General features: G+C 36.8%; 1 protein-coding gene across 2 annotated transcripts; it reads right to left on the reverse strand.

Annotated features, from left to right (window-relative positions):
* Positions 1-483: 483 nt before the first annotated feature.
* On the reverse strand, positions 484-27,331 carry LOC141497708 (2-iminobutanoate/2-iminopropanoate deaminase-like). 2 transcript variants are annotated; one of them, XM_074200476.1, is made up of 6 exons: positions 24,002-27,331; positions 18,438-18,543; positions 9,632-9,686; positions 9,401-9,469; positions 8,766-8,821; positions 484-1,763 (listed from the first exon to the last, which is right to left on the reverse strand). In XM_074200476.1, exons 1-6 carry the CDS (start codon positions 24,064-24,066, stop codon positions 1,707-1,709), a joined length of 408 nt encoding a protein of 135 aa, XP_074056577.1. In that variant the 5' UTR covers positions 24,067-27,331; the 3' UTR covers positions 484-1,706. The 2 variants fall into 2 exon arrangements, with proteins under 2 accessions (XP_074056577.1, XP_074056578.1); XM_074200477.1 differs by lacking the exon at positions 18,438-18,543.
* Positions 27,332-27,340: the final 9 nt, after the last annotated feature.

The raw sequence follows: 27,340 nt of genomic DNA on the forward strand, positions 1-27,340 counted from the left end.
AATCTCTAGTTTGAGAGGTCCAGAATTCAGTTGGTGATAAAAAAAACAAACTAAAAGTTGGGTGAGAGATTAGGAATCTGGGTTTCATCTGCATAGAAAGAATAGTTAAACTTCTGGCTCTGATAAGATAATTTAGTAAGATAGTAATAGAGGGAAAAAGAGAAGAGTGTCTAGAATGCCTTGGAGATCACATAAAAGTTTGTAAATGAAGACCCAGCAAAGGAGACTGAGAAGGAATGGATAGATCAACAGGAAGAAAACCAGGAGACAGCAGTGCCATGAAAACCTACAAGGAGATCCAAGATTATCAGCAATGTCAAAAGCTGCAGAGAAGTCAAAAAGGATGATGATAAGAAAGCTTTCAATGTTTTAATTACTTAACCCAACAGGATACAATTCAACGTGTGCTAGTTTTTGTTCCAAAAAGAGTTGTACATTGATACAAATCCTCATAAACATCCTTGGAAGAGAAAAGTGTCCACATTTTATACTTTTCTTTGTTTTTTATTTAGCATTGCATTGAGTCAGAGGTGGATACCACAAGTGATATAACTACAAGTAATATGTTATAAATGACATGAAAATATGATGAATACACATTTTGATCCCTAAACTGAATAGCCAGACTTCATTCCAGAATATAGGGGTATAAAGTGGAAATACAAATTTCACATATCAGAGTGGTATTTAGACAGATTCTACAACTTTGTGTATACTTTTCTGTAAGTTTCACTTTGGCAGCCATTCTATATTTTTGTCCAGATACTGACTTCCTTCCTATTTTCTAATAACATCTGATTCAAGGAACATCTCAGCTTACAAAGCAATGTAAATGTCACATAACTTGATCCCCATAATTACACTAAGCTGGAAGAATGACAAGTATTATTATCCCCATTTTATAATTCATTGATTTAGAATTTAAAGGAATCTCAAAGGCTATATCATCTAAATCCATTTTATAGAGGGAAACTGGGAGTCAGTGAGTTTGAGATGAGGAAACTATACAGTTCAGCAATTTGTCCAAGGTTACATGGACAGTAAATGGCAGAACTCATTTTCAAACACAGTTCTTCCAAATCCCAATCTGAGTTCTTTCCACTATGCTATAGCAGGGGTGCTTAACCTAGGCACTCCCAAGTGCTTCTTGGACAGATTTCAAGATATCTGTGCAAATGAGTAGGGAAAGAAATTATATCTTTATTTTTACCAACCTCTAACTCTAACTTAGCATTTTCTTCAATTACTAGTGTAAGCATTCATCATTACTCAAAGAAGTGGGACCATGAGTTTTACCAGAGTGCCAAGGGGGTCCATAAAACCAAAAATCTTAGAAGCTTTGTCTTAGTGATACTATGACTCTCCTTACCCTTCGGGATAGATGGCAGATTATGTGGCTAAAGTTATTTAAACACTGTTCCAAGTCTCTCCATCTCTTCCCAGTCTGTTATCTTTATAATACCTTAAACTTCTTTGATACTGACTTCTTATTTCTGTTAAGATCTCTGTTTTATAATTCAAAGTTGCGATGACTTTAATTCTGTTTTTTGCCCTTGACTTGGGACAACTTTTAAAATTAATCACTGAAATGTCATTTGGCTAAAGATGAGGTTTTTCAACAAAAACTACTAAAATTAGAAGATGAAGAACCCTGGTGACCCCAGTCCACATGCCACTGTCAGCACAGATGAGACTTTACTTCATAATCAGACACAAGTAAGTGGCCCCTGCACAGCTATCACTTCAATTTCCATATGAGCTCCCTGTGAGAAAATAAGAAAACAAATTCTATTTAAAAATGAAAACAATCTTCCTGAAAATACTTCATGTGATAGTCTTTTCCAAAGTAATTCCCCTCCCCCACTTTGTTTTTCTGATGGGTAACCATTTTTATTTAAAGTTTTGAGTGCCAAATTCTTTCCTTCCTTCTCTCCCTGAGACAGTAAGCAATCAGAAATAGGTTGTACATGTGCAAACAGGTAAAACATTTGCATATTAGTCGTTTTGTACAAGAAGACTCAAAAGAAAAAAAAAGTAAGAAAGTGAAAAGCATGCTTCAGCCTAGATTCAGGATTCAATCAATATCAGTTCTTTCTCTGGAGGCAGATAGTAGCCTTCTTCATTAGTACTTTGGTATTGTCTTGGACCATTGTATTGCTGATAATAGTTAAGTCATTAACAATTCTTCACTGAATGATATTTCTGTTACTGTGTATAATGTTTTTCTGACTGTTCATTTCACTATACATCAGTTCAAATAAGTCTTTGCAGGTTTTTCTGAAATCATTCTGTTGCTCATTTCTTATAGCATAGTAATACTCCATTACAATCATATACCACAGCTCATTTAGCCACTCCCCAGTTTATAGGTCTTTTTCACTTTTTTTTTGGATGTCTTTGGGATATAGATTAACATTGGTATAGCAAAGAACCCTTTTTAAAGTTTGCTTAGGGTACTTTATACCCCTGTTAAACCACAATAACTTTCCTCCCTCTTCCAATGTCATAAGGACTTGGCAGCAGGTAGTAATGAACTGAAGACAGTGGATGCTGTACTTTGGTAAGAAGAGTACAAAGTGGATTGTAAAATTCAACTTAAAACCAGATGCTAGAGAAATAACCAATGAAAAAAAGGAATAAAGATGTTATAGTATAAAAAGATTTCCAGGGAATAGGAATAAAAAGACCAAGGATGGGAATAAGATTGGTATTTATATAACATTTCTGAATTTCAAAAGATTTTGCATATATTATCTTATTTGATTGTTACAACAATATCTATGAGGCAAATATAACAGTCATTACTACATACACCCATATACACACACATACACACACATACACTCATAAACAGAGCCATTATACAGATGAGGAAACTGAGAGTGGAAGAGGTTGAGTGACTTGCTATTGATTATACAAATTTCACATATCAGAGGCAGGATCCAAACCTGACTTGCCTGACTCCAAGTTTGGTGCTCTTTCTACTATTCCCTGCCACCAATGCAAATGATATAACCATAAAAGCAAACAAAGAATGAAATAGAGACTATTTCCTTTCAAGTGTTGAGAGACAAGCTTTCCAGTTCATGGACTACTTTGGGGGAGCAAATGGACCACCTGTTCCTTCCATTGTCATAAGAACAGACTGACAACTAAAAGAGACTTTAGAGACCAATTAATCCAATTGCTTTCAAACATTATTTTTGCCCCTGGCACAGCATCCTTTGCCTTCAGGAACTGAGATCCATTAAATTTTAAATTGACAACAAAATGGAAGTCCTGCTCTCTCTTTCTTTGCTCTGCTCTTTCCTCTTCCTCTTTCTTTACTTCCCCAGTACTTGCAGTGAAGAAGTATCTGAAGACAGATGCCAGGAAGAGCAAACAGCAACCAGCAGCTAGGGGTTGGGTTGTAAAAATTTCCAGGTCCATAGTGTAAGGCATATTTTCTATTTGAGACCCTTTTTTCTACAGAGTAGTTATTGATGAAAAGGGCAGTAAGTATTTTTGTGTAAAGGAAGACAAAAGATCAGGTATATGCTGCTATTATAGATGAACAATTTGATGCCTATTAAGAATAGAAAACTAGGGGTGACTAGGTGGCTCAGTGGATAGAGCACAGGCCCTGGAGTCAGAAGTACCTGAGTTCAAATCTGGGCTCAGACACTTAATAATTACCCAGCCGTGTGGCCTTGAGCAAGCCACTTAACCCCATTTGCCTTGCAAAAAAAAAAACTTAAAAAAAAAGAGTAGAAAAATAATTTTCTTTTAAGAAACACAGGGTTTCAGGATAGCTAGGTGGGGCAGTGGTTAGAGTACTGGCCTAGAGATAGGAAGTCCTGAATTCAAATTTGACCTCAAAAACTTAATAATTACCAAGCTGTGTGATCTTGAGCAAGTCATTTAACCCTGTTGCCTTGCAAAAACCAAAAATAAGGAAAAAAAGGAAACAGATTTCATGTAGGATTTAGGTAGTTTGGGAAAAAAGCATAAAATGGAGGACTCAGAAGTTGTCAAATGTGGAGTGATGTCTCACTTATGTGGGAACAGTTTAATATCACAGAAAGGCAAAGAGAGACCTCGTCTTTATTAAATCATAAAAAAAAGTAGGAAACTAGAAAAACTAAAATTAAAACTGGAAATATGGGGTAGAGCCAAGATGGAGACAGGAGAAGAACCTCTCCTAAGTGTTCTCTCCATAATATTTCAAAAATCTTAAAATTATGACTCTAACTAAATTTTCAAAAGACAGAACCCACAGAAATATCCAGTGAGGTAATTCTCTAGACCAAGGTAACCTGGGAAATAGTGGAAAGGCTCAGCTCCACAGGGTTAGAGTGGCGGCTGGCCAGAGTGAAGAAATTTCAGCTTCCTGTAGGCAGCCTCAGGGTGCCTGGGAGCCATGGCTCACAGCAACAGGGGCAGTTTCCTGACCTACACCTCAGGGAGCACCGGGCACAACTTGGAGTATCAGCAGGGGTATCTCTGCCAGAATGAGCACACAAAGCCCAGTCCCTCAGGGTAATTGTGGCAGTCAGCAAGATCAGTGCAGTGGCAGCTGTGGCAGCGGCCCAGATCCAGGAAATGGAAGCAGGCATGGAGCCAGCAATCAGGAGCCTCCAGGCAACTGAGCTCTGAGTGCTCAGCCCACCAAAGGTAGGGGAGACTTCCGAGATTTGTACCTGGAACAGGACTCTGAGGCTCTGACCACATTCAGATCCTGATTGCAGTCTAGACCTTCCATAGAACAGCCCCCCCCTGCCCCCACCCCAGCCCTATGGCAGAGGGGTGTGCTTGTGGTCATTCACAGACCAGGAGGGCAGTCAGAGCTTCACACACAGATCCTTGTGGGAGGCTATCCCAATAATACTCAAAAGCTCAGGAAGCACCCCCAAACCAGGCACAGGCTCAAGAAATGAGTCAACAGAGAAAAAAAGAGGAACACCAATGAGAAATACATAGTTTATGATCCCAAGAAGGATCAAAATACTCAATCTGAAGATGAGGAAGTACAAGTTCCTGCATCTAAAGACTCCAAGAAAAATGAAAGTTGGGCTCAGGCTATGACAGAGTTCAAAAAAGATTTTGAAAATCAAGTAAGGGAGATAGAATAAAAATTGGGAAAGGAAATGAGAGAGATGCAGGAAAAATATGAAAAAGAAGTCAGCAGCTTAGTCAAGGAAATCCAAAAATGCTGAAGAAAATAGCATGTTAAAAACCAGCTTAGTCAAATGGATAAAACAGTTCAAAAAGTTATTGAGGAGAAGAATGCTTTAAAAAGCAGAATTGGACAGATGGAAAGGGAGATAAGAGAGCTCTCTGAGGAAAACAAATCCCTCAGATGTAGAATGGAACTAAAGGAAGCTGCTGACTTTGTGAGAAGCCAAGACACAATAGTTCAACATGAAAAGAATGGAAAATTAGAAGAAAATGTGAAATATCTCATTGAAAAAAACAACTGATTTGGAAAAAAAATTGAGGAAAGATAATTTAAAAATTATTGGGATACCTGAAAGTCATGATCAGGAAAAGAGCCTTGACATCATTTTTGAAAAAATCCTACAAGAAAATTGCCCTGATATTCTAGAAGCAGAGGGCAAAATAGAAATTGAGAGAATCTACTGATCTCCCCTGGAAAGAGATCCAAAAAAATCCCCCAGGATTATTATAGCCAAGTTCCAGAACTTCAAGTCAAAGAGAAAATATTACAAGCAATCAGAAGGACACAATTCAAATATCATGGAACTACAGTCATGATCACACAGGACTTAGGAGCAACCACATTAAGGGCTCATAAGGCTTAGAATATAATGTTCTAGAAAGCAAAAGAGACTGGAATGCAACTAAGAATCAAGTACCCAGAAAAACTGAACATTCTCTTCCAGGGGAAAAGATGGATTTTCAATGAACTAGGGGAATTTCAATCGTTCCTGTTGAAACAACCAGAGCTGAACAGAAAGTTTGACCTACAAATACAGGACTCAGGTGAAGCATAGAGAGTAGAGGAAAAGGGTAAAATATGAGGGACTTAATGATGATGAACTGTATGTATTCCTGCATGGAAAAAATGACACTGAAAATACTCATACGAAACTTCTCATTTAATAGAGCAGGTAGAAGGAGCTTATATAGATGAACCACAGGAGAGAGCTGAATTTGAAGTTATAATATATTGTAAAGATGGAGTCAATGACTAAAAGAGAAATACACTGGGAGCAAGAGAAAGGAGAGGTGCAATAGGCTAAGATATTTCACATAAAATATTATATATATATATATATATATATATATATATATATATATATATATATACTTACAATAAGCTTTTGCAATGATATGGAAAGGGGGAAGGCGAGGGGGAATGAGGGAGCCTTCACTCTCATCAGAAATGGCTCAGAGAGGAAACAGCACACACACTCAATAGGTATAGACATTTAGAATAAAAAGGAGAGAAGGGGTAAAAAGGGAAGGGATGGGGGGATGTGGGTGATAGAGGAGAGGGTAGATCATAGGAGAGAATAGTCAGATATAACACATTTTCTTTTTTACTTCTTGCAAGGGCTGGGATTGGGTGACCTGTCTGGGACCACAGGGCTGGGTGGTTGCTGATCTCAATGTGGGCTTGGGTCCTCTTGACCCCAGGGCCAGTGATCAATCTGCTGCACCACTCAGCTACCCTATAGCATATTTTAGAAGAGGGACAAAGTGAAAGGAGAGAGAAAATATAGTATATTGTAGTGGAGAGGTATGGATGGAGGGAGTTGTGATCAGTAATGGCAACAGTGGAAAAATATGGAAGTAACTTTTGTGATGGACTTATCATAAAGAATGTGATCCACCCAAGACAGAGCTGGTGGTGTCAGAACACAGACTGAAGCACATTTTTTTTTCTCTTTCTTTTACTTTATTTCTCATGAGAAAGGGGGAGGGGTATTATGTTTACTCTTAAACAAGAATATTTTAGTAATATATAAAAATTACTTGTATAAAAATAAAAAAAGGTAGAAAAAAGGGAAAAAACTGGAAATATGTGAATTTAAAGAAAACAGTTTCAAAGGTACCAAAATGACTATGTTGTAGGGAACTTTAGGGAGCTGCAAAGCAGCTGTCAATATGCATGGACATGCTTTATAACTAACAAGGGTAAAACTAAGAAAGTGAGAAATTCTATAAACTTTGATTGAAAATAGACTGCCCATTTGATAACAGAAATTTGGGGGGTTGTGACTTGTTGAAGTAAAAAGTGAGTTGAAGTAAAAAGTGAGAGATTCCTGATTGGTCAGAGAAAGAACAGGTGTCATCAGCTTAGTTCTTCCAGTGACAAAAATTGCTCTTTAGTGCCTCTTAAATTTGGGATAGGTAAAGCTTTTCATGAGAGCTTCTTGCTCTCTGCCTCCATCTCTGACTTGAAAAGGAAAAACAGAGGGGCTTTTGCAGTTGCTGTGATGAGCCTGATGATGAGTTAACTTAAAGAATGACTGAACTTTATTAACTTTGATGCTGTGAGTTCTGTTCTCACTGGAAATTCCAGCATCCTGATGAGTAAATAACTGAACTGGCTTATCCACATAACACAGAGATAGCCAGATATCATAAGCTTAACTTAAACAGAATTGCCAGTCTAAATACTCTTTAAAGGGCAATAGTTCATTGAAAATCTGATACAGGCTATCTTTGAGTAGAGAATACTATTTTCCCAGCCAATGAGGATCAACATACAAGCAGCCAGTAGAGAAATCAGTTGGTGGATGGTGTAAATGTTCCAGAATGGGGGAAAAAAATCATGGAAGCCTGCAGACTGGAGTTGGGAGTTACCCTAAACACATGGCTGTTCTTCCCTCATGTGTTTCTATGTCAAGTTCCCATAAGTTCATGCCCTGAATAACTGAGTATGTTGAGGGAGACTATGATCTAGGTTTATATGTGTATCATGATATATTTTGTCTATTTGCTTTAATATATTAGCATTCAAAATCTTATTTCTTTTACTTATTAAGTAAATAGTTATGTTTAAAACTTAAAAGGATTATTACTGTGACTGGTTGTATAGATCAAAACACATTGAATTGGGGGGACTCAAGAGCTAGAGTCATACCTTGGATCATGAGAGAATTTGAATATACCTATGTGGGGGTAGTGTATGGGTACTTAGATTCACTAAAGTAAGAACAAATTAGAGGAACAAGCCAAATTTAAAGAAAGTATGAATATTTTATATTCTAATTTGTTGGTCTCTTTGTAGGTCATCTGCTACATTACAAAGTAAGGGCATTAGAATAGATTATACATCTCATTTTCTGGAGTTACATGCATGAAACAATATACCGTTCTTATTGAGGATCATCAATTTGAGATAGTCTCTTCCTTCTTCAAATGATGAAAAAAGGCTCAGAGAGTTTAAATAATGGTCTAAGGTTTTATATAATGGCAGATTCAGGACTACACTGAGTTTTAATCCAGTAAAGAAAAAATGTGGTCATGCTGGTTATCTTTAACTTGCTACCTCCGAGTCTCCACCAAAAGGTGGAGTATCAGTGTGTGAAAATGAGGTCAAATTTTGGAAGGCTACCTTGGACTAAGAGTTTATATGATTGAATTTCAAAAGCTCAAAGTATCAAGAAAAACACACACATATACACACATTCATACACACACAGAGGCACACTCATGTGCATACATCTCCCCACCCAAATAGAGTCCCCAAACCTTACTGAATTAAAATCAATCCAAAAACAATTTTGATGGAAAAAATTAGGGTTGTTACTCACAAGAGGCAAAGCAGCAACTTGGTAAGCAGCTCTGGCTGGAAAACTACCTTTGAAAACTAGAAGTAAAATAATTCTGCATGAAAAAAAACTCCGATGAACAGGATTAAATATTTCACATAGAGTAAGCAAGACAACAAGGACCTCAGAAGCCAAGGAATGTGTATACAAGTACATTTGGAGGTTACATTAATATGTATAAATAGAAGGTTTCATGTTTTTATCTTTGATTATTTTTATACACAATTCTTTGAAACTATAATGAAAATTCATCTAAATCTTCTCTAAACTGGCATTATTCTGATACTGATTTCTTATCTTTTGATCAACATATTCTTGTAATTTAACTTTTATTTAGAATTATTTTCATTAAGTCCACAGGTCTGGAGTCAGGTGTATAAAGAGAAAAACTCTTAGAAATTAAAAGCAAGGAGGAAAATGGTTAAGACCACAGAATTAATGATTTTTAAATAATTAATTATAATTTTAATTAATAATATTAAGCTCAGATCAATTTAAAAGTGGAAGATCACTAAGATTTCCAGAGAAAGTTGAGGATTAAGGAATCTCCAGTACTGTAATCCATTTCTTAGGAAAGTAGATGAGAAAAAGTAAACAAATGAAAAATAAAAACTTACATTGCTTGTAGACCTCATTAAAAAGATTGAAGTCATTTATATCAGCCAGTAGAACAGTACTCTTTACCACTAAAGACATGAGCACAATCTCATTAGAATTTGATGGGATCCCCTAGGTCCATCATATTTTGAACAAATCTGAGGAGTAATGATGTTCACCCACTAAAAACCCTTTCCTACTTTCAGACAAATTCCAGTTTATAAGAAAATATTTGAAATAAAATCACTCACCATTACTGAAGTCACAGCCTCCAGCCTTGAGAATTTCTCCCACATTTACAAGAGCCTGTTGGTATAAAGCACAAAGCTGGAGGCATTGATGATTTTTGTTTCCATTTCAATATAAATGTTCCACATTGTTCAATTTTATAGATTGAGGAGATTGAAGATACAGATGTTCTTTCTTTTTTCTTTTTTTAGTAAGATTTTATTTTTTTTTATATACACATTACTAAAATATTCTTGTTTAGGAGTAAACATAATACCCCCTCCCCAACAAAAATGTAAAACCTCATGAGAAATAAAGTAAAAGAAAGATAAAAAATGTGTTTCAGTCTGTGTTCTGATACCATCAGCTCTGTCTCTGGTGGATCATGTTCTTTATCATAAGTCCATCATAGAAGTTATTTCCATATTTTTCCACAGTCGCTGTTACTGATTGTAATTCCCTCCATCCATTCCTCCCCACTACCATCTATTATATTTTCACTCTGTCCTTTAACTCTGTCCCTCTTCAAAAATGTACTGTGGGACAGCTGAGTGGTGTAGCAGACAGAGCACCAGTCCTGGGGCTAAGAGGCCCCAAGCCCACCTACCCTCTCAGAGACCCAGCAACCACCCAGCCCTATGTTCCCAGACAGGCCACCCAATCCCAGCACCTTGCAAAAAGTAAAAAAGAAAATATATTATATCTTACTATTCTTTCCTATGATCTACCTTCTCTTCTATGACCCACATGCCCCTCTTCCCCCTGTCCCCCTTCTCTCCTTTTTTCTTCTAGATGTCTGTACCCTATTGAGTGTGTCTGCTATTTCCTCTCTGAGCCATTTCTGATGAGAATGAAGGTTCCCTCACTCCCCCTCACCTCCCCCCTTCCATACCATTGTAAAAATTACATGAAATATCTTTTAGATGAAATATCTTAGCCTATTCCACCTCTTTCTCTTACTCCCAGTACATTTCCCTTTCACCCATTGACTCCATTTTTATAATATATTATACCTTTAATTTCAGCTCTCTCCTGTGCCTCATCTATAAAAGCTCCTTCTACCTGCTCTATTAAATGAAAAGTTTCATATGAATATTATTAGTATCATTTTTCCATGCAGGAATACATACAGTTTCATCATCATTAAGTCCCTCATAATTTACCCTTCTCATCCACTCACTATGCTTCACCTGAATCCTGTATTTGAAGGTTAAACTTTCTGTTCAGCTCTGGTTGTTTCAACAGGAATATTTGTCTGATTGTTGCACTAATAGAATGAGCAAGTACATCAAGGTTGGTCATCACCCCCATGTTGCTGCTAGGGTGTACAATGTTCCTCTGGTTCTCCTCATCTTGCTCAGCATCAGTTCATGCACATCTTTCTGGGCTTCCCTGAATTCCCATCCTTTCTGGCTTCTAATAGAACAATAGTGTTCTATCACATGCATATACCACATTTTGTTAAGCCATTCCCCAAATGAAGGACATTTACTTAATTTCCAATTCTTTGCCACTACGAACAGAGCTGCTATGAATATTTTTGTATAAGTGATTTTTTTATATGTCACTAAAATATTCTTGTTTAAAAGTAAACATAATACCCCCTCCCCTGCAAAAAAAAAATAGACCATCATGAGAAATAAAGTATAGGAAAGAGAAAAATGGTTTCAGTGTTCTTATACCATCAGCTCTATCTCGGGTGGATCCCATTCTTTATAAGTACATCATAAAAGTTACTTATGTATTTTTCCACTTTTGCCGTTGCTGGTGGTAATTCCCTCTATCCATTCCTCCCTACTACTATATATTATATTTTCTCTCTACTTTCACTCTGTCCCTCTTTATTTTTAGGTTTTTGCAAGGGGTTAAGTGGCTTGCCCAAGGCCACACAGCTAGGTAATTATTAAGTGTCTGAGACCGGATTTGAACCCAGGTACTCCTGACTCCAGGGCCAGTGCTTTATCCACTATGCCACCTAGCCACCCCTCTGTCCCTCTTTTAAAATGTGTTGTAGGGTAGCTGAGTGACACAGCAGACTGATCACTGGCCCTGGGGCCAAGAAGCCCTGAACCCACATACTACCCCTGAGACTCAGCAACCCAGCAAGGCTCCCTCATTCCCCCTCACCTTCCCCCCCTTCCATATCATTGAAAAACTCATTGTAAATATATATATATATATATGGATATCTATATCTATATATATTTTATATGAAATATCTTAGCCTATTGCACCTCTTGCATTTCCCTTTTAGTCATTGACTCCATCTTTACAATATATTATAACTTCAAATTCAGCTCTCTCCTGTGGTTCGTCTATATAAGCTCCTTCTACCTGTTCTATTAAATGAGAAATTTCATATGAATTTATCAGTGTCATTTTTCCATGCAGGAATACATACAGTTTCATCATTACGTTCCTCATATTTAACCCTTCTCTGCTCTCTATGCTTCACCTTTCAAACTTTCTATTCAGCTCTGGTTGTTTCAACAGGAACATTTGAAATTTCCCTGGTTCATTGAAAGTCCATTTTTTCCCCCTGGAAGAGGATGTTCAGTTTTGCTGGGTAGTTCATTCTTAGTGGCATTCCAAGATCTTTTGCTTTCCAGAACATTATATTCTAAGCCATACGAGCCCTTAATGTGGTTGCTGCTAAGTCCTATGTGATCTTGACTGCAGCTCCATGATATTTGAATTGTATCCTTCTAGCTGCTTATAATATTTTCTCCTTGACTTGGGAGTTTTGTAAGTTGGCTATAAAATTCCTGGGGGTTGGTTTTTTTTTTTTGAATCTCTTTCTGGGGAAATCGATGGATTCTCTCAATTTCTATTTTGCCCTCTGTTTCTAGGATAACAGGGCAATTTTCCTGTAAGGATTTCTTTAAAAATGATGTCAAGGCTCTTTTCCTGATCACAACTTTCAGGTATCCCAATAATTTTTAAATTATCTTTCCTCAATTTTTTTTCCAAATCAGTTGTTTTTTTTTCAATGAGATGTTTCACATTTTCTTCTAATTTTTCATCCTTTTGATGTTGAACTATTGTGTCTTGACTTCTTATACAGTCACCAGCTTCCTTTAGCTCCATTCTACATCTGAGGGATTTGTTTTCCTCAAAGAGCTTTCTTACCTCCCTTTTCATCTGTCCAATTCTGCTTTTTAAAGCATTCTTCTCCTCAATAACTTTTTGAACTGTTTTATCCATTTGACCTAAGCTGGTTTTTACCATGTTATTTTCATCAGTATTTTTGGATCTCTTTGACTAAGCTGCTGACTTCTTTTTTTCATGTGTTTCCTGCATCTCATTTCCTTTCCCAATTTTTCTTCTATCTCCCTTACTTGATTTTCAAAATCTTTTTTGAACTCTGTCATAGCTTCAGCCCAACTTTCATTTTTCTTGCAGTCTTTAGATGCAGAAGCTTGTACTTCCTCATCTCCAGATTGAGTATTTTGATCCTTCTTGGGATTATAGACAAATAATTTCTCAATGGTGTTCCTCTTTTTTTCTCTGTTTACTCATTTCTTGAGCATTTGCCTGGTTTTGGGGTGCTTCCTGAGCTTTTGAGTATTACTAGGACACATGCTTTGGGGGTTTTTTTGGGACACCCCACTGGGATCTTTCTTCCTCCAAGGTCTTATTATGTTCTCTGGTCTGTGCTTTGATATTTTATGACCATAGGCACTCCCCTCTGCCCTGGAGCTGTGAGGAGGGTCCTTGCTATCTTTTTATGGAAGGTCAAACTGCAACATGGATCTGAGTGTGGGCAAACAGCAGAGTCCTACCCCAGGGAGAGCAGAGAGATTTCTGCAGTCTCCTCTGACCCCCTTACCATCTGTGTGCTGTGATCTGGAGGTGCAGGCTGGTTTCCCCAGATTCCTGCTGTAGGTTCTCGCCACAGGGCTGCTCTGAGGCTGGTGCTCCTCACTCCACACTCTTTCTGGTGCAACAGAGTTCTCTCCTTCTCTGTCTTTCTTTAAGTTTAAGCTAAAATCCTGCAAGAAGCCTTTCCCAGTCCTCTTTGATTTTGCTGTCTTCCCTCTAGGATTACTTCCAATTTAGCCTGTATATATCTTGCTTGAACATAGTTGTTTGCATGTTGTAATTAAACTTTGAGTTCCCTCAGAACAGGACCTGTTTTTGCTCTTATTTTGTTATCACTTAGCTTAATGAATCATTGTCTTGGTTTTTTTTATCTCATTCTTTTAAGGTGACAAATTAGCTATTTCTCTCAGTCATTTGACAACTCAGTAACATGCCATCCTTTTATCCAAGTTACTGATAATAACTTTAATGGCACAGGGACAAGCACAGAGACCTAGGTCACTCCACTATAGACTTTTTTTCCAACTTGACTTTGATTACTTAATTCATTTAGTCCCATCAAATACTTCTGATTGTACTTGTTGACTCCTCTTGTCTCTTCTTCTTCCAGAAGAAAGGCTTAGGGACTTTATTTTTTCAAAAGTTTTTCAAACTTTTGCCTCTCAGGACCTCTTTATACTCTTTAGATTTATTAAGAACCTCTCCTTTGAAACAACTTTTGCTTATGTAGATTATGTCTATCAATATTTATCATATTAGAATTTAAACTATTTTAGCATTGCATGTCAGACTCTATGCCATTTTCTTATCCTATTTCCATTTACCTTTAAAATGAAAGGATAACTTTCCCCAAATTTTCCATTATTTTCACTCCATAACCAGTTTATTTTTGTTGGTAACGATCAACTCAAAGGAAGGAAAAACAGTTTCCTTCACTAGCTTAACTACCTTTTTTGAAGGGCAAAATTATAATTAAGGAAAATCAAGAAATTGTTGCCCTGCTGTTGCCAAAGACAGATTTTCAGCAGACATTTGGATAAGTGAAGAGTCCCTTTTACTACTATCATGCTTTCATATAAGATATAGGATCTATTTCCTCACTAGCCTCTTCTTTCTATTTTCCAGTTGGTTTATACTATCTATTATATTTCTGCCTCAACAGAGATTTTCACTCTAGAACTTTCCATCAACTTTCATTCTAGTACTTACATTTGCTTATATGAATATGTCATTTTAATATAAAATGCTATATAATCTATATAATATGCATATATACATATATGAATATATAGTATACATTTTAGAGGCATCACTCTTTTATATCTCGTTTCTTCTGAATCAAGTATATCTTTCCAGAACTATATTCTAGTCATTGTCCTTATCTAATCACATCTTTGTTCCCCTGCTTTGGAATCTTAAGTTCATCTTACTTGTACAAATACTTTGTACTTATACTCAGGGCCAAAGAAAAGTAATGACTTTAGCAATAATACAGAATTTGTGGAATTCATTGAGTATTACTCCTCTAATAACAAATAGCAGAAAGGAAAGAAATGTACAAACCTAACCACCCACATATAATAGCATGTCCCACACTACCCCAACCCTATCATTTGTGTAGAAGTTTTCCATCAGGTTCTTTTCTTATTCCTAGGCTCATTGGTGTTTTAATATGTTCTGTTGCAAGTGATGCAGAATTCTAGGAGAGTTCTCCCCTTTCCCTCCAAAAAATCTGGGTTTCCTTTAGGGGACATAAAGAATATGTCTGCTGTTCACTGACACTTAGTCAGCATGCAACTAATCAGCAAAGATTCAGTAGAACTCAAACTTTTGTGGATCAGCTGAATATTGAAGTGAGAACTGACCTAAAATTTAGCAAAGTCTTCAACCAACTCCTTCACATTCTTCTGGTAGAGAATAGGGGGAGGGGCTGATTAGCTGACAGCAACATTTTTAGAGAGATTCATCAACTTGGAAGAACTCTAATGAAATTTCTAGAGGAGCTGACTCAGTAAAAGCTTACAGTCTGCTTTTATGATTTTCAAGAGGAGGTGAAAGAGAGGTGAAAGTAGAGATCCTTTGCCTGATAATGGGAGACTTTTTGTTCTTGTTTGTCCAATATTTGAAATGCTAATACAAGAGAGAGATATCCAACTTGAGGAAAGAAGGTAGAACCAGCAGCAAAGGGCAGAGGTAGCAGAGAAACAGATTTGGGCAATAAGAGAAAAAACTTTCTGTCACTTCAGAGCTCTGAAAATGGAATGGTTTGCTTCAGGAATAAAAAGCTCACTGGAGGTCTAGAAACAAAGGCTGACTGGTCTAATTATGGAATTATTGTTTAGGTGTGGGTTGGACCAGATGACCTTCCAACTCTGAGATTCTCTGACTGTGTTATAGTAGAAAGAACTCCACACTACTTTCTGTAACAGAAAGAGTCCAAACTACTTTCCCTCATTTTTAACTGAAATTTTTGCATTTTGACTTTGAAAACTTTGCATTCAATTATTTAAAAATATTATCTTAAAATTATTATTTTAAAGAACATTATTTGGAGAAGGGAATCTAGGACACCAAAAAAAGATTAAGATACCCTGAAATGGATGATCTCTAAGGTTCATTTCTGCTTTAAATTCTATAAATAGTTTGCTGTCCATTGAAGGAAAATACTGCAATTTTACTACATTCATTTAACATTTTTCTTCTTAGAATCAAAAGACCCTCTAATCCTCAAATCCTCTAATCCCTTCTCCTCAGACAATTTTCTGTCTATTGTGACTCTATCTTATATGTATCTAGCTATTTGCATTTTTAACTCTCCCAGTAGATAGTGGGCTTCTTGAGGACAGGCATATTATTTGTCTTTGCCTTTCTTTATGTCTCCAGAAAGTACATATTAGGTGTTTAATAAACACTTGGTGAGTGAATGATTACAGTGAACCTGACTAGTCATCCAAGTTGTTTTACTGGTAGCAAGATTTTCTCAAGAGGACTATACAGCTTAAAAAAGTCTATTCTTCATCTGCGGAGTCCAGTAATGAAACAGGTGACAGCTTCTGTGAGGAGGGTGAATAATAACAGCTTACTTTCATATAGTGAATTAGAGTTTACAAAGTGCTTCTTAATGCAAACCTGTGAAGTAGTTGAAAAGAAGTGTACTTTCCCTTTAGGGAAAATGTATCACCCATGAAGAGGCCTTATAATGTGGAAAAGGTACTGCCTTGGACTCAGAAAGGATCTGGGTTCTAAATCTGCCTCATATGTCTAGCTGTGTGAACTTTAGTAACTAAAAGCACTGGATTTGGATTCAGGAAGACTCAGAGTACAGTACTCAGAAAGATTTACCTTTCTGAGTTCAAATCTGGCCTCAGACACTTACTAACTGTGTGACCTTGGTCAAGTCATGAAACCCCGTTTAACTCATTTTCCTCATCTGTAAAAATGAGTTGTAGAAGAAAAGGGCAAACCACTCCAGGATGTCTCTCAAGGCAATCCCAAATGGGGGAGGGGGGTCACAAAGAGTCAGAGATGACTGAAATGACTGAACAGCAGGCTTGGGTTAAAATCCTGCCTCAGACACTTATTGGTTGTGTACCCTTGGGCAAGATAATTAATTTCTCTGAATCTCAGTTTCCTGATTTTTAAAATGAAAGAGGTTGGACTTGATGCTCTCTAAATTCCTTACAGTTCAAAATTTATGATCCTATGACCTTTCTGAGTTTTCATTTACCTATCTGTAAAAATGGGATTAATAATATATGTAGGATTTAATTTATAGAGTTGTGAGGTTCTAGGGAGAAAATTTATTTAGAATGCTTTGGAAAATTCAACTATTATTAAAAATTAACAGGCATTTTACATAGTGCTTACTATGTAAAAGGTGCTGTTATGAGTTAGAGATCAAAAAAAGAAAAAAATCTCCTTGACTTAGGAACAGAACAAAATAACACACATACACATATATGTATATGTTTATGTGCATGTGTATGTATATATATGTTATATACACATATATGTTATATATATATGTATACTTACACATATATGTATGATAGTTTGAAGAGAGAAAAAACACCCATAACTTTTGAGAGCACAAAGGTTTTTGGAAGGAGGTGAAAACTTGAGGGTACTAGCCCTGGAGTCAGGGAGACCTGAGTTCAAAACGGACCTCAGACACTTCTTATTTACTTAGCTTTGTGATCTTGGGCAAGTCACTTAATCCCATTGCCCCTCCACCCCCCAAAAAAAGAAAACTTGAGGATTATATTAAGCAGTAAACCCCTCCAATCTTCTGAGGTACTGACTATTTGAAGGGATAGTATGCTGATTTTGATATTACTTGAAGGGTCAGTGGCAATTTGAGAGTCAGAACAGTGTCGAGTTCAGCCAGAGTTTATCTTTGCCCTTCCTCTCCTGCTGCCCCCTACAATGCATTATCAGGTCCATTTCCTGGAAGGGGGCAGCGGCTTGGAGACAAAGATAAAACTTTTGTTCTCTAAAAGGACGTACAGTAACAGATTCACTAAATTCTAAGACAAAAAAGAAACAAACAAAACATGTTGTTGCAGGCATGAGTCACTGCCTGAGCAGGCAGAAAACTTGAGATACTGAATCCATCTTTGTATAAATGTTTGGAGTAATGGAGCTTTCCAAGGATGCCAAAGGCCAGAGGCAGAGATTTAGAAACCAAGTCTTCCTGACCCAAGATGGATAACTCTCTAGCCATTATCCTATAAAGCCATGCACCTTTAATTGCTCAAATCTTATAAAAGTTGTATGGTTCCAGTAGGACCTTCGAGTCACTACTAAGGTATGTATTAAAACCAAAGGACGGTAGATTCTTTCAGGATCTCTTAAGATATATTTAAAAGGGAAATTACCTATAACCTGTTACACTTAATCATATCAGTTGTTCACAGCGCTGCTCAATATAATTGCATCTGACAACACATTTCATATTAAGCAGGCAGAGAAGGCTTTCCAACTGGGCAGCAGGAAATGATTTCTTACCTGTTTAAATTCTTCCACCAGCCCTCCTGACACAAGTTTTCCACTTCTGGGATCTCTACCAACCTGACCAGAGACATACAGGGTCCGGTCGATCAGTAAACCTTGACTAAAATTTGGAGAAATGTGGAAGATAATGATAAGTCAGTGTGGAGAATCTATGCACAGAGAGATTCCATCTTTATGTGAGGATTCACTTTAATTACATTTTTTTTGCAAGACAAAGTTTTATTTATTGCTAAGTTTAAACACCAAATGCTTTCCACACATAAAACATTTCCCATACCGCTATCTATAATTCTGTACCTGAAATTCAAAGCTGCTCTCCAAGTTCCTAGTTGAATTTTTGAATTTAAATGTTACAATAGCCTTGTAGAAAGTATTATTATGATTATTACATTTTTGAAATAAGTTTCTCTTTGCCCTTTCTATTTCTAAATGAAAAAAAGGACTTGGGTGGGGTGGAGTTGTAAAACAATCAAAATTAATCCAGACTAAGCATGTCTAAAAATCATTGACTACTTTTTCCATCTTGTATCCATCCCTTTTGCCTGAATATAATTTCCTCAAGGTCAGATCTTCTGAAGCCTTAGTTCTTGTTTAGTTGCATTCTTTAGTTTGAAAGTTTTCTGCATTGTTGGTAATTTCTTTAAATTCTGGTGATTTTGCTTATTTTACTATGCATCAGTTTACACTACTCAGGATTCTATGAAATCACCTCTCATCCTTTTCTGCAGTGAAATAATATTCCATTATATTCACACATCATTTAATTCATCCATTTGCCAGTTGTCTCAGGCTATCTAAAATACCTCAGATTCTAGTTCAATTTAATTTTCCCCCTTTGGAAACAAGAAATGTTGCCATTATTGCCCATGAATTTAAAATATACTACACCAGAATTATTTTCAAAAGTGTTAATTAAAAATTTCTTCCCACTCCCCAATTAAAATGCCACTATTATACACAGCTGCATCTAATTTTTCCAATAAATTTAACCTTTCTAGATTTCACTGACCTCTCCTGGTTCTATTCCAAATTTCCTATTTATAATTACATATTTTTAAGTGATTAAGAACAAAACTGAAAACCATGGAATTGAATGTCAAGCTTGGTCCAGAGAAGAAAGGAGAAAATGCAGCTTCCTCCATCTTCCTATGTAGAAATAGAAGAACTATGATATAGAATATAGGTGTCAAATATGGCCCAGAGCTACCTCTACCAGATCAAAATGTAATTGGAAAATGTTTAATAAAATAAACAAAAATACAATATAACTTAGATAATATTGATTTGTGGCTTTCAATGTCAATACATAGCTCTCTAGGATCTGTTTTTATTTTGGTTGGTATAAAACATTACATATATTGTCAGACTGTTGTTGTGTTGGTTATGCTAAACTTTTTTCATTATTTTTTAATCTTCCTTACAAGTAAAGGATCTAGATCTAAGTAAGGGATACAAGAGAGATCTATCAGGAAATGGAAGTGCTACCACAACAAAAGAAAGCAATAATTTATTTAAAAAAGGTTCAAATGAATTTATGAAAGAATGTATGCTGTGCACAGTGTTTAATAAATATTTGTTGAAATACTTAAAAAAACCCAAAACAAACAATGAAATATATTACAATTTTTACCATTTCTTTTCTTTCTTTTTCTTTTTTTCTTTTTTGGTTAGGTAATTAGGGTAAGTGACTTGCCCAGGGACACACAGCTAGTGTCAAGGGTTTAAGGTCAAATTTGAACTCAAGTCCTGCTGATTAGGTGCTCTATCCATTGCACCACCACTTAGTTGCAAAGCATGGCTACTTAGAAGAGGAAGCACATAGAAAGACCAGTCCCACAGCACTTATAACACAGTGCTAACTGGTTAATTAATAAAAAGAAGTCTCTTCATTTCATTGTTGATGTTGTGCCCAATTCTAAGTGATACTATTCTGGGTTTTCTTGGTAAAGATATTGGAGAGGTTTTGCAAGCTAAAAATTTCGTATGAAGAGAATCTGAGGCACAGAGGTCTGAACATAATCTATTTATTAGCAAGGCTAGCAGATGCCAATAACTGAGGTCAATGACCCCTTAGAAACCAGAGACACACCTTATAACCAGAGCAGCTTTTATATAGTTTGATGGTTACAGAGGTTCAAGTGATGAAACTAAACTAAGACTGTGATTGGTCAATAAGAAAGCTTAAGGGTGGGCTAAATAACATATCAACTGGCAAGAGAGGTCTTTAAAGTCCATAGCAACAGAGTTGAGCAACATCCTCTCAAAAATCAAAAAAATATCAGAGACCTAGTGGTAGGCAAAATATCTGCTGATCAGGTTGTCTTATCCACCATGCATATTCTTTGTCTCTCTCAAGAGACAGGACCAGTTTGTAGTCATTAAGATTTGCGTAACTAAGCTCTTACAAACTCTACTACTAAGGCCCACACTGATCCATAGATATTAAATACAGTGATTAATGAACATTCTTACTATTCAATCATTCATCAATAATCAGTTTCAAATTTTACTATTTCCTTCTTCAGTCGTTTTACAGATGAAGAAACTGAGTCAAACAGTATTAAGTGACTTGCCTAGGGTCACATGACTAGTAAGTTTTTGAGGCCACTTTTGAATTCAGGTTTTCCAGACTCCAGACCCAGAACTCTACTCACTGTACAACCCAGATGAATTTCATTACTAAGTATAAAAGTTCAACTGAATTTAGATTCTTCTTGTTTTGAACTTCATCAGCATGACTTCAAATGCTGACTATAAATACCATCAAATCATAATATTAAGAAGGTTAAAATCAATCATCTAACTAGGTTATCAGCAGTGCTGGAACAACTCTGAGGAGCAGTCAGTCCCTGATAAGCTAGCTTGGTTGTATGTGGATGAATGCACAAATGAATAATGGATGTCTCCTGTACTTTCTTCCCCAGTGCAGCCAGTTTGGAAAGGGACTCAGGGATATTGTCCCTGGCAGAGAGATGAGGTAAATGGCTTGGAAAGAAGAGGGCTCAGTTCAATGTCCAGCCTGGCAATAACTTTTGGACAGAAGTGCTGAGTATATAGAAAATGTGTTTACAATAGGAAAAGCTAACATATTTTCTCCTAACTGGCACTGACCCCTAACCTTGGCAATGGTCAGTCACATTTGGGTAACATATCCAGTGAGATTTATTTTTCTAACCAGATTGTGATTTCATCAGTTTCCTTGTGATTTCTAACTAGAAATAAGAGGTATATGTAATATGATAATAGTTCTATTTATCTAGCTTAATCACTTATTGCACAGATAAACATTGCTCACAATCTTTCTGATTAAAGTCAAACCAAATTAAAATGTAATTGAGAAATGTTTAACAAAATGAATAAAATATAATAGACTAGGGGGCAGCTAGGTGGCCCAGTGGATAGAGCACTGACCCTAGAGTCAGGAAGATCCAGTCTCAGACACTTAATAATTACCTAGCTATGTGACTTTAGGCAAGTCACTTAACCTCACTGGCTTGTAAAAAACCCAAATACATATATCCATATATATATGTGTGTGTGTGTGTGTATATACACACACACACACATATATAAAATAGACCAGAAATAATGTTAATATGCAATTTTCTAAATCAATATAGATCTTGCAGGGATCTTTTTGTATAGTTTAGAGGCCCCCATTTCCATTTCAGTCTGATAACATTGCTTTAAGGCACTTCACAGTAATTCTGAGATAGTTATTATTATTTTTATATAGGTCATAGAACAGCAAAATTTACAAAGAATCAAAATTTATAGTAACCCAAAAAGCAATGGAGAAACATATGGTGGATTTAAATAAGTTGTAACATATTAACAACAATGATTTGGATGCCCAAAAGACCTCATTATTACAAGGGATGATAGATGGACGGGTTGCTCCACTGCTACCTTTGAGTTTTTGGAGAAAAGTCTCAAGGAAATTGGGTGAACCTACTTTAGAGGGCTTTTGGGAGAACATTCAGGCTTGCACCTGTACCATTTTGAAGGAAACTTCAAATTAATGAGCTCACAGATTCATCAGAATATTTGTATTCTTCAGTATGAAGGGGGCAAAGTAGATATCTATTGGTTGGGGAATGGTTAAACAAATTATGATACAATAAAATATATGAATCTAGAAAAATTGTATACATAATTTCAATAGTATAAATAGAACAGTAGCTACAGTGCAAAGAAATGGAGATGGAATGCTTTGTAATTATAATGGACAAGCTTGGTAACAATGTTGATAAGAGAAGGTGCTTCCCTTTCATCCAAAGGTAAGGGGCTTTGAATGTAGAACACTAAATATACAGACCCAGCTAGATTATGTGTTATTTAGTTTTTATTTTTGTTTGTTATAATGAACTACATTTTTTGACTTTCTAGGTGGTGGTGGATGGGGAATATAATGGGAAATGAATATACTGTAAAAAAAAAAGGATATTTTTTTTTTTGTTCTTGAAACAGGTGGTAAGCCAGAAGAAGAGCAGGGTATAATAATGATATTCACAAAATATTTTTAAAATACTGCCTGTGGTACAATGAAGTGAGCCTATCAAAGAAAGCAATATAAACCATGACTCCAACAGTAACAACAAAATATCATTCATAGAAATAATGATAATGATCATTATAATCATTGTCCATATTTAAAGATGAGCAAATCAAGATTTAAGGCAATTAAGAAACTTGCCTAATCACAGTGTTAATTAGTATCAGTGCCAGCGATCAAGTCTTCTGATTCAAGACCCATGCTCTCTGTCTTTAAGTACTCTACATCAATGGTCACATTTTCTTTTCTACATTTGTCAACTCTAGAATCAATGGCAGAGTTAAGTTGCACATTATGATTGTTTGATACAAGGGATTTCCACTTTTTTCTGGTTATTCCACTATTTGGATATTTCCTTAATCTTCAAAAACTTGGATACAGCTACAATAACTAACTTCACTTAACTGCCAGTAATTTTGCTTACGACTTTTAAACTACTTCATTGCAGAAGAAAATCATTCTCTGTAAAATGGGGAAGAGGTTATCCAAACCAACCCTATCAGCATTTATTAAGCAGCCCTCATATGCAACAAACTGTGCTAAAAGGTCATAAGAAAGGAGTCCCAACCCAGACTTTATTTGAGAGTAACTTGTTGCCATTTTGTTGCTTCTGAAGATACAAATTCCAGAGGCACAAAAAAAATCAAAGACAAGAAGCAATTTGAAGATAATAAAAATGACTTGCATTTTTTAAAAATTAAATAATGTAAATGTTTTCTTGTCCGCACTCATGCAGAAGCTGTTAGCTTCCGTTGTAGAACTAACCATACTACCTAGAACTGATGCAGGAATGGCTTCCTAAAAATCAAAAAGCGTATTGATTTTACATTCCAGTGCAGTCCACATTCTCAGGGATTCACTTCATCAGCCTGATTGAAGGCTTACACTTGACCTAAGCCTTAGCGCGTTGTAAATTAGAGCATTATTATTCCTAAGCTAATGCATTATTATTTATGAGCAAATGCATCATTATTATAGGTGAATGCATTGTTATTATTTTTACCTGTAGGGGCCGATGGCTTGTGGCGCCTTTTCTGTGCTGAGTACTTTTTTCGTTAAGGAAGTCATGGCAATGTTTTTTTAATTCCCTCTCTGAAGTGTCTACCTTCTGCTTGGATGTAATTGGTGTCGGATTTTTGCGGGTCTCGAGAGGGAGTGTCTCGCTCGGCATTGTGGGACTTGTAGTCTCACGCCTCTGTACACACGCGCACTTTCTGGTTGCCGAGCGGCCGCCGGGCTGCTGCTTGCATCTCGCGGCTCTGGCTGGGACACTCAGGAGGAAGAGCCCCGTTTGTGCATGTTGGTTGTTCAGCAGGGGCTGCTGAGTGGACCGGGGTGTGAAGTATCTGCCTCCCGAGGGGTCAAGGTCCGTCTCCCCGCGCCCCAGCCTCGGACGAGGCCGGATGGAGTTAACCCTTAGCCGGGCTCAGCCCGGACCAGCAGAATCAGAGGCGAAGGCACATCCCACGGCCCCTCGGTGGCCCAGAGGAGCGTGTGGATAGTGTGTGTGTGTGTGTGTGCGCGCACACACACGTATGTTCATACTTCTAGTCCATACTTGCTTTACACAAAGCTTGAAACACCACAAGATGCGTTCTATTCACTGCCAGGTGCCGTCGGCGCCGTGTACTCTACTGTGGGTGGGAACATGAAACATGAAGCTGCCAAGTTCAGGGTCTTGGCCCAGGGTCACTTCGCATCCCAGAGTACCTTTGCGGGTCTTCCTGACTTGAGGCAGAGTGCGACAATGGGGACAACGGTGGGTATGGAGACGGAGGATGTGGGCTCCATCTCTAGCTCTCTTGATGAACTGTCTGATTCTGGGCAAATCCCTGAGTCTGGCCCTCTGTTACCTCATTTATTAAGATAAGAACTGTATTGGATGATTAAGGTTCTGTACAGTTTTAAATCTATGATGTTAGGGTCAACATCCATTCTTCAAAATCAACTTGCCAAGAGCAAGGGCTAGGAGCTGATAGGATCATAGATTTAGAACTGGAAGGGACCCAACTTTGATTTTGCTGTTTGGAAAGGGAGACCCAGAGATGTAAAGCGTTTTCCTAAGAAAGTAACTAGGATCTTGAACCTAGTTTAAGCAACTAATGTAGGGAAATTCATATACAGACAAACTTGTATTAACAGTTAAAGATTTAATGCTGTTTGTATTGTCATTTTTCAATTGCTTCTTGTGACTTCATTTGGGATTCTCTTGGCAAAGATACTGAGGTGCTTTGCCATTTCCTTCTCTCCTTCATTTAACAGAGGAGGAAACTGAAACAAATGGGGTGAACTGACTTACTCAGGAACACACAGCTGGTTAATAATGTCTGAGGTCAAATTTAAACTCAGATCTTCCTTACTGCATGCTCTGTGCTCTGTCCACTGTGCCACCTAGCTGCTATAACATGTCAATTATTGTATCTCAACTCTCTCCTCATTCTAGTCCATTTTTCACACATCTATCAAGGGGTTTTTCCCTGAGGTATAGGTCTCAGCATGTCACTACCTTGGTCAATAAACTTGTGTGGTTCCCTCTTGTGTCTAGGATCAAATAAGGAACTTGGCATTAAAAGACCCTCAGACTCCAAATTCAGCATTCTATATACTATACCACATGACCTGTTATAATACTTTAATAGTAATAACAATAACAGCTAACATTTATATGTTGTTTGCTATATGTCTGATACTGTGCTAAGTACATTACAAATATTATCACTTGATCCTTGTAACAACCCTGAGAGATAGGTTCTGTTGTTATCCCCATTTACACTTGAGGAAACTGAAGCAAACAAGTTAAATATTTTAAATACACAACTGGATTTCAAGAATTCTTGCCTCTAACCTAATTTACCAGCCTTATTCTATATCCCCCCTCTTGCACAATATGGTCTGGCCAAACAGATATTATTGTTTCCCCTACACAATACTTCTGGTTCTGTGCTTTTGTACTGGAATTCACCCCTTTTTCCCAACCTCTCAGATTCCCTAAGTTTCCTTCAAGGTCAAGTCAGGGTCCTACCTTTATGAAGTTTTCCGGTTCTTCCTAGCTATTAGCATCTTCCTTTCCACAAATTATCTTGTGTATTTTGCATTTATCTATATATGTACATGTTTTCATCCCCAGCTAGACTGTAAGCTCCTTGAGGGCAAAGAATGTTTTGTTTGTATCTTTTTTATTCCCAGAATTGTTTGAGTACATACGTGTCTGATATCTGTTGATTGATAATATCTCATTCTTTTCCAATTTCTAAATTATACACCCTCTATTTCTCTTGATTTCATTATCTGTATGTAAAGAACCACTCTTGTTACTTGGTTTTTTAAATCACTGGCACACTGTCACTATATATATTTGGTAAATAGTAATGCTGCTGAAGAAACCTTATGGAAGCATTTAATAAAAAAATTATGTTGGCTGAACCTTTTATAATAATTGTATTTCTTTTTGTTTGTTTTTGTTTTTGCAAGGCAATGGGGTTAAGTGACTTGCCCAAGATCACACAGCTAGGTAATTATAAAGTGTCTAAGGTGGAATTTGAACTCAGGTCCTCCTGACTCCAGGGCCTGTGCTCTATCCATTGCGCCACCTAGCTGTCCCAGTGAATGATATATCTAAAATGGATACTACAACACAACAAGTGGGCATATTTTCATTTTATTTCCATTAGAAAAAAAATTCATTTTGTCATTAAGAAGGTTTTGGTCCACTAACTTCTTTCTTTCTAACATTTTTCTTTCCATTAACTTCTGCCACATACCCTGGAATTTCAATTAGATCAACAGTGGAAATTCTTAGGATTTTTAAAAAATTTATTTAAGGCAATGGAGTTGAGTGACTTGCCCAAGGTCACACAATGTCTGAGAATGGATTTGAACTAAGGTCCTCCTGACTCCAGGGCTGGTGTACTACCCACTGTGCCACCTAGCTGCACCCCAGAAATTTTTTAAAAAGAAGAGTTTTTATAGTGTTTTGAGGAATTTGTCACTTTTAAATGCATGATATTCTGTGCAACTAATTGAAAGAATTTGTGAGATGATTTTTGGTTAATTTTGCTTAATTAGTTAATTATAATAACATCAGTCAAATATTTATCAGATCATGAATTTAGAAGAATTTCATAAGTTTTTTTTCCCTCATAAATGGTATTCCCCCCCCCCCCCAATTCTTAGGGAAAAGCTTTTTTCCCCCTGCATTTCTTGCTACCCTTTGCTTTTACTTAATTTTATAGATACTATAATTTCCATACCCTACCTCTTTCACTTTCAGTATTGTGACTATATGTATTATAAATGTTGCACTGTAATTGGATTTTCCATCAAATCCTTCAGTTCACATTTT

Source organism: Macrotis lagotis, chromosome X (assembly GCF_037893015.1).
Source record: "Macrotis lagotis isolate mMagLag1 chromosome X, bilby.v1.9.chrom.fasta, whole genome shotgun sequence".
NCBI lineage: Eukaryota > Metazoa > Chordata > Mammalia > Peramelemorphia > Peramelidae > Macrotis > Macrotis lagotis.

Excerpts from the sequence above, each read along its gene's own strand:
- LOC141497708 (XM_074200476.1), bottom strand. The coding sequence starts at position 24,066 with ATGACTTCCTTAACGAAAAAAGTACTCAGCACAGAAAAGGCGCCACAA. Across the intron at positions 18,544-24,001 it reads CAAGCCATCGGCCCCTACAG|TCAAGGTTTACTGATCGACC; the intron begins GTAAAAATAATA and ends TCCAAATTTTAG. Across the intron at positions 1,764-8,765 it reads AAGTTGCTGCTTTGCCTCTT|GGAGCTCATATGGAAATTGA; the intron begins GTGAGTAACAAC and ends ATTTTCTCACAG.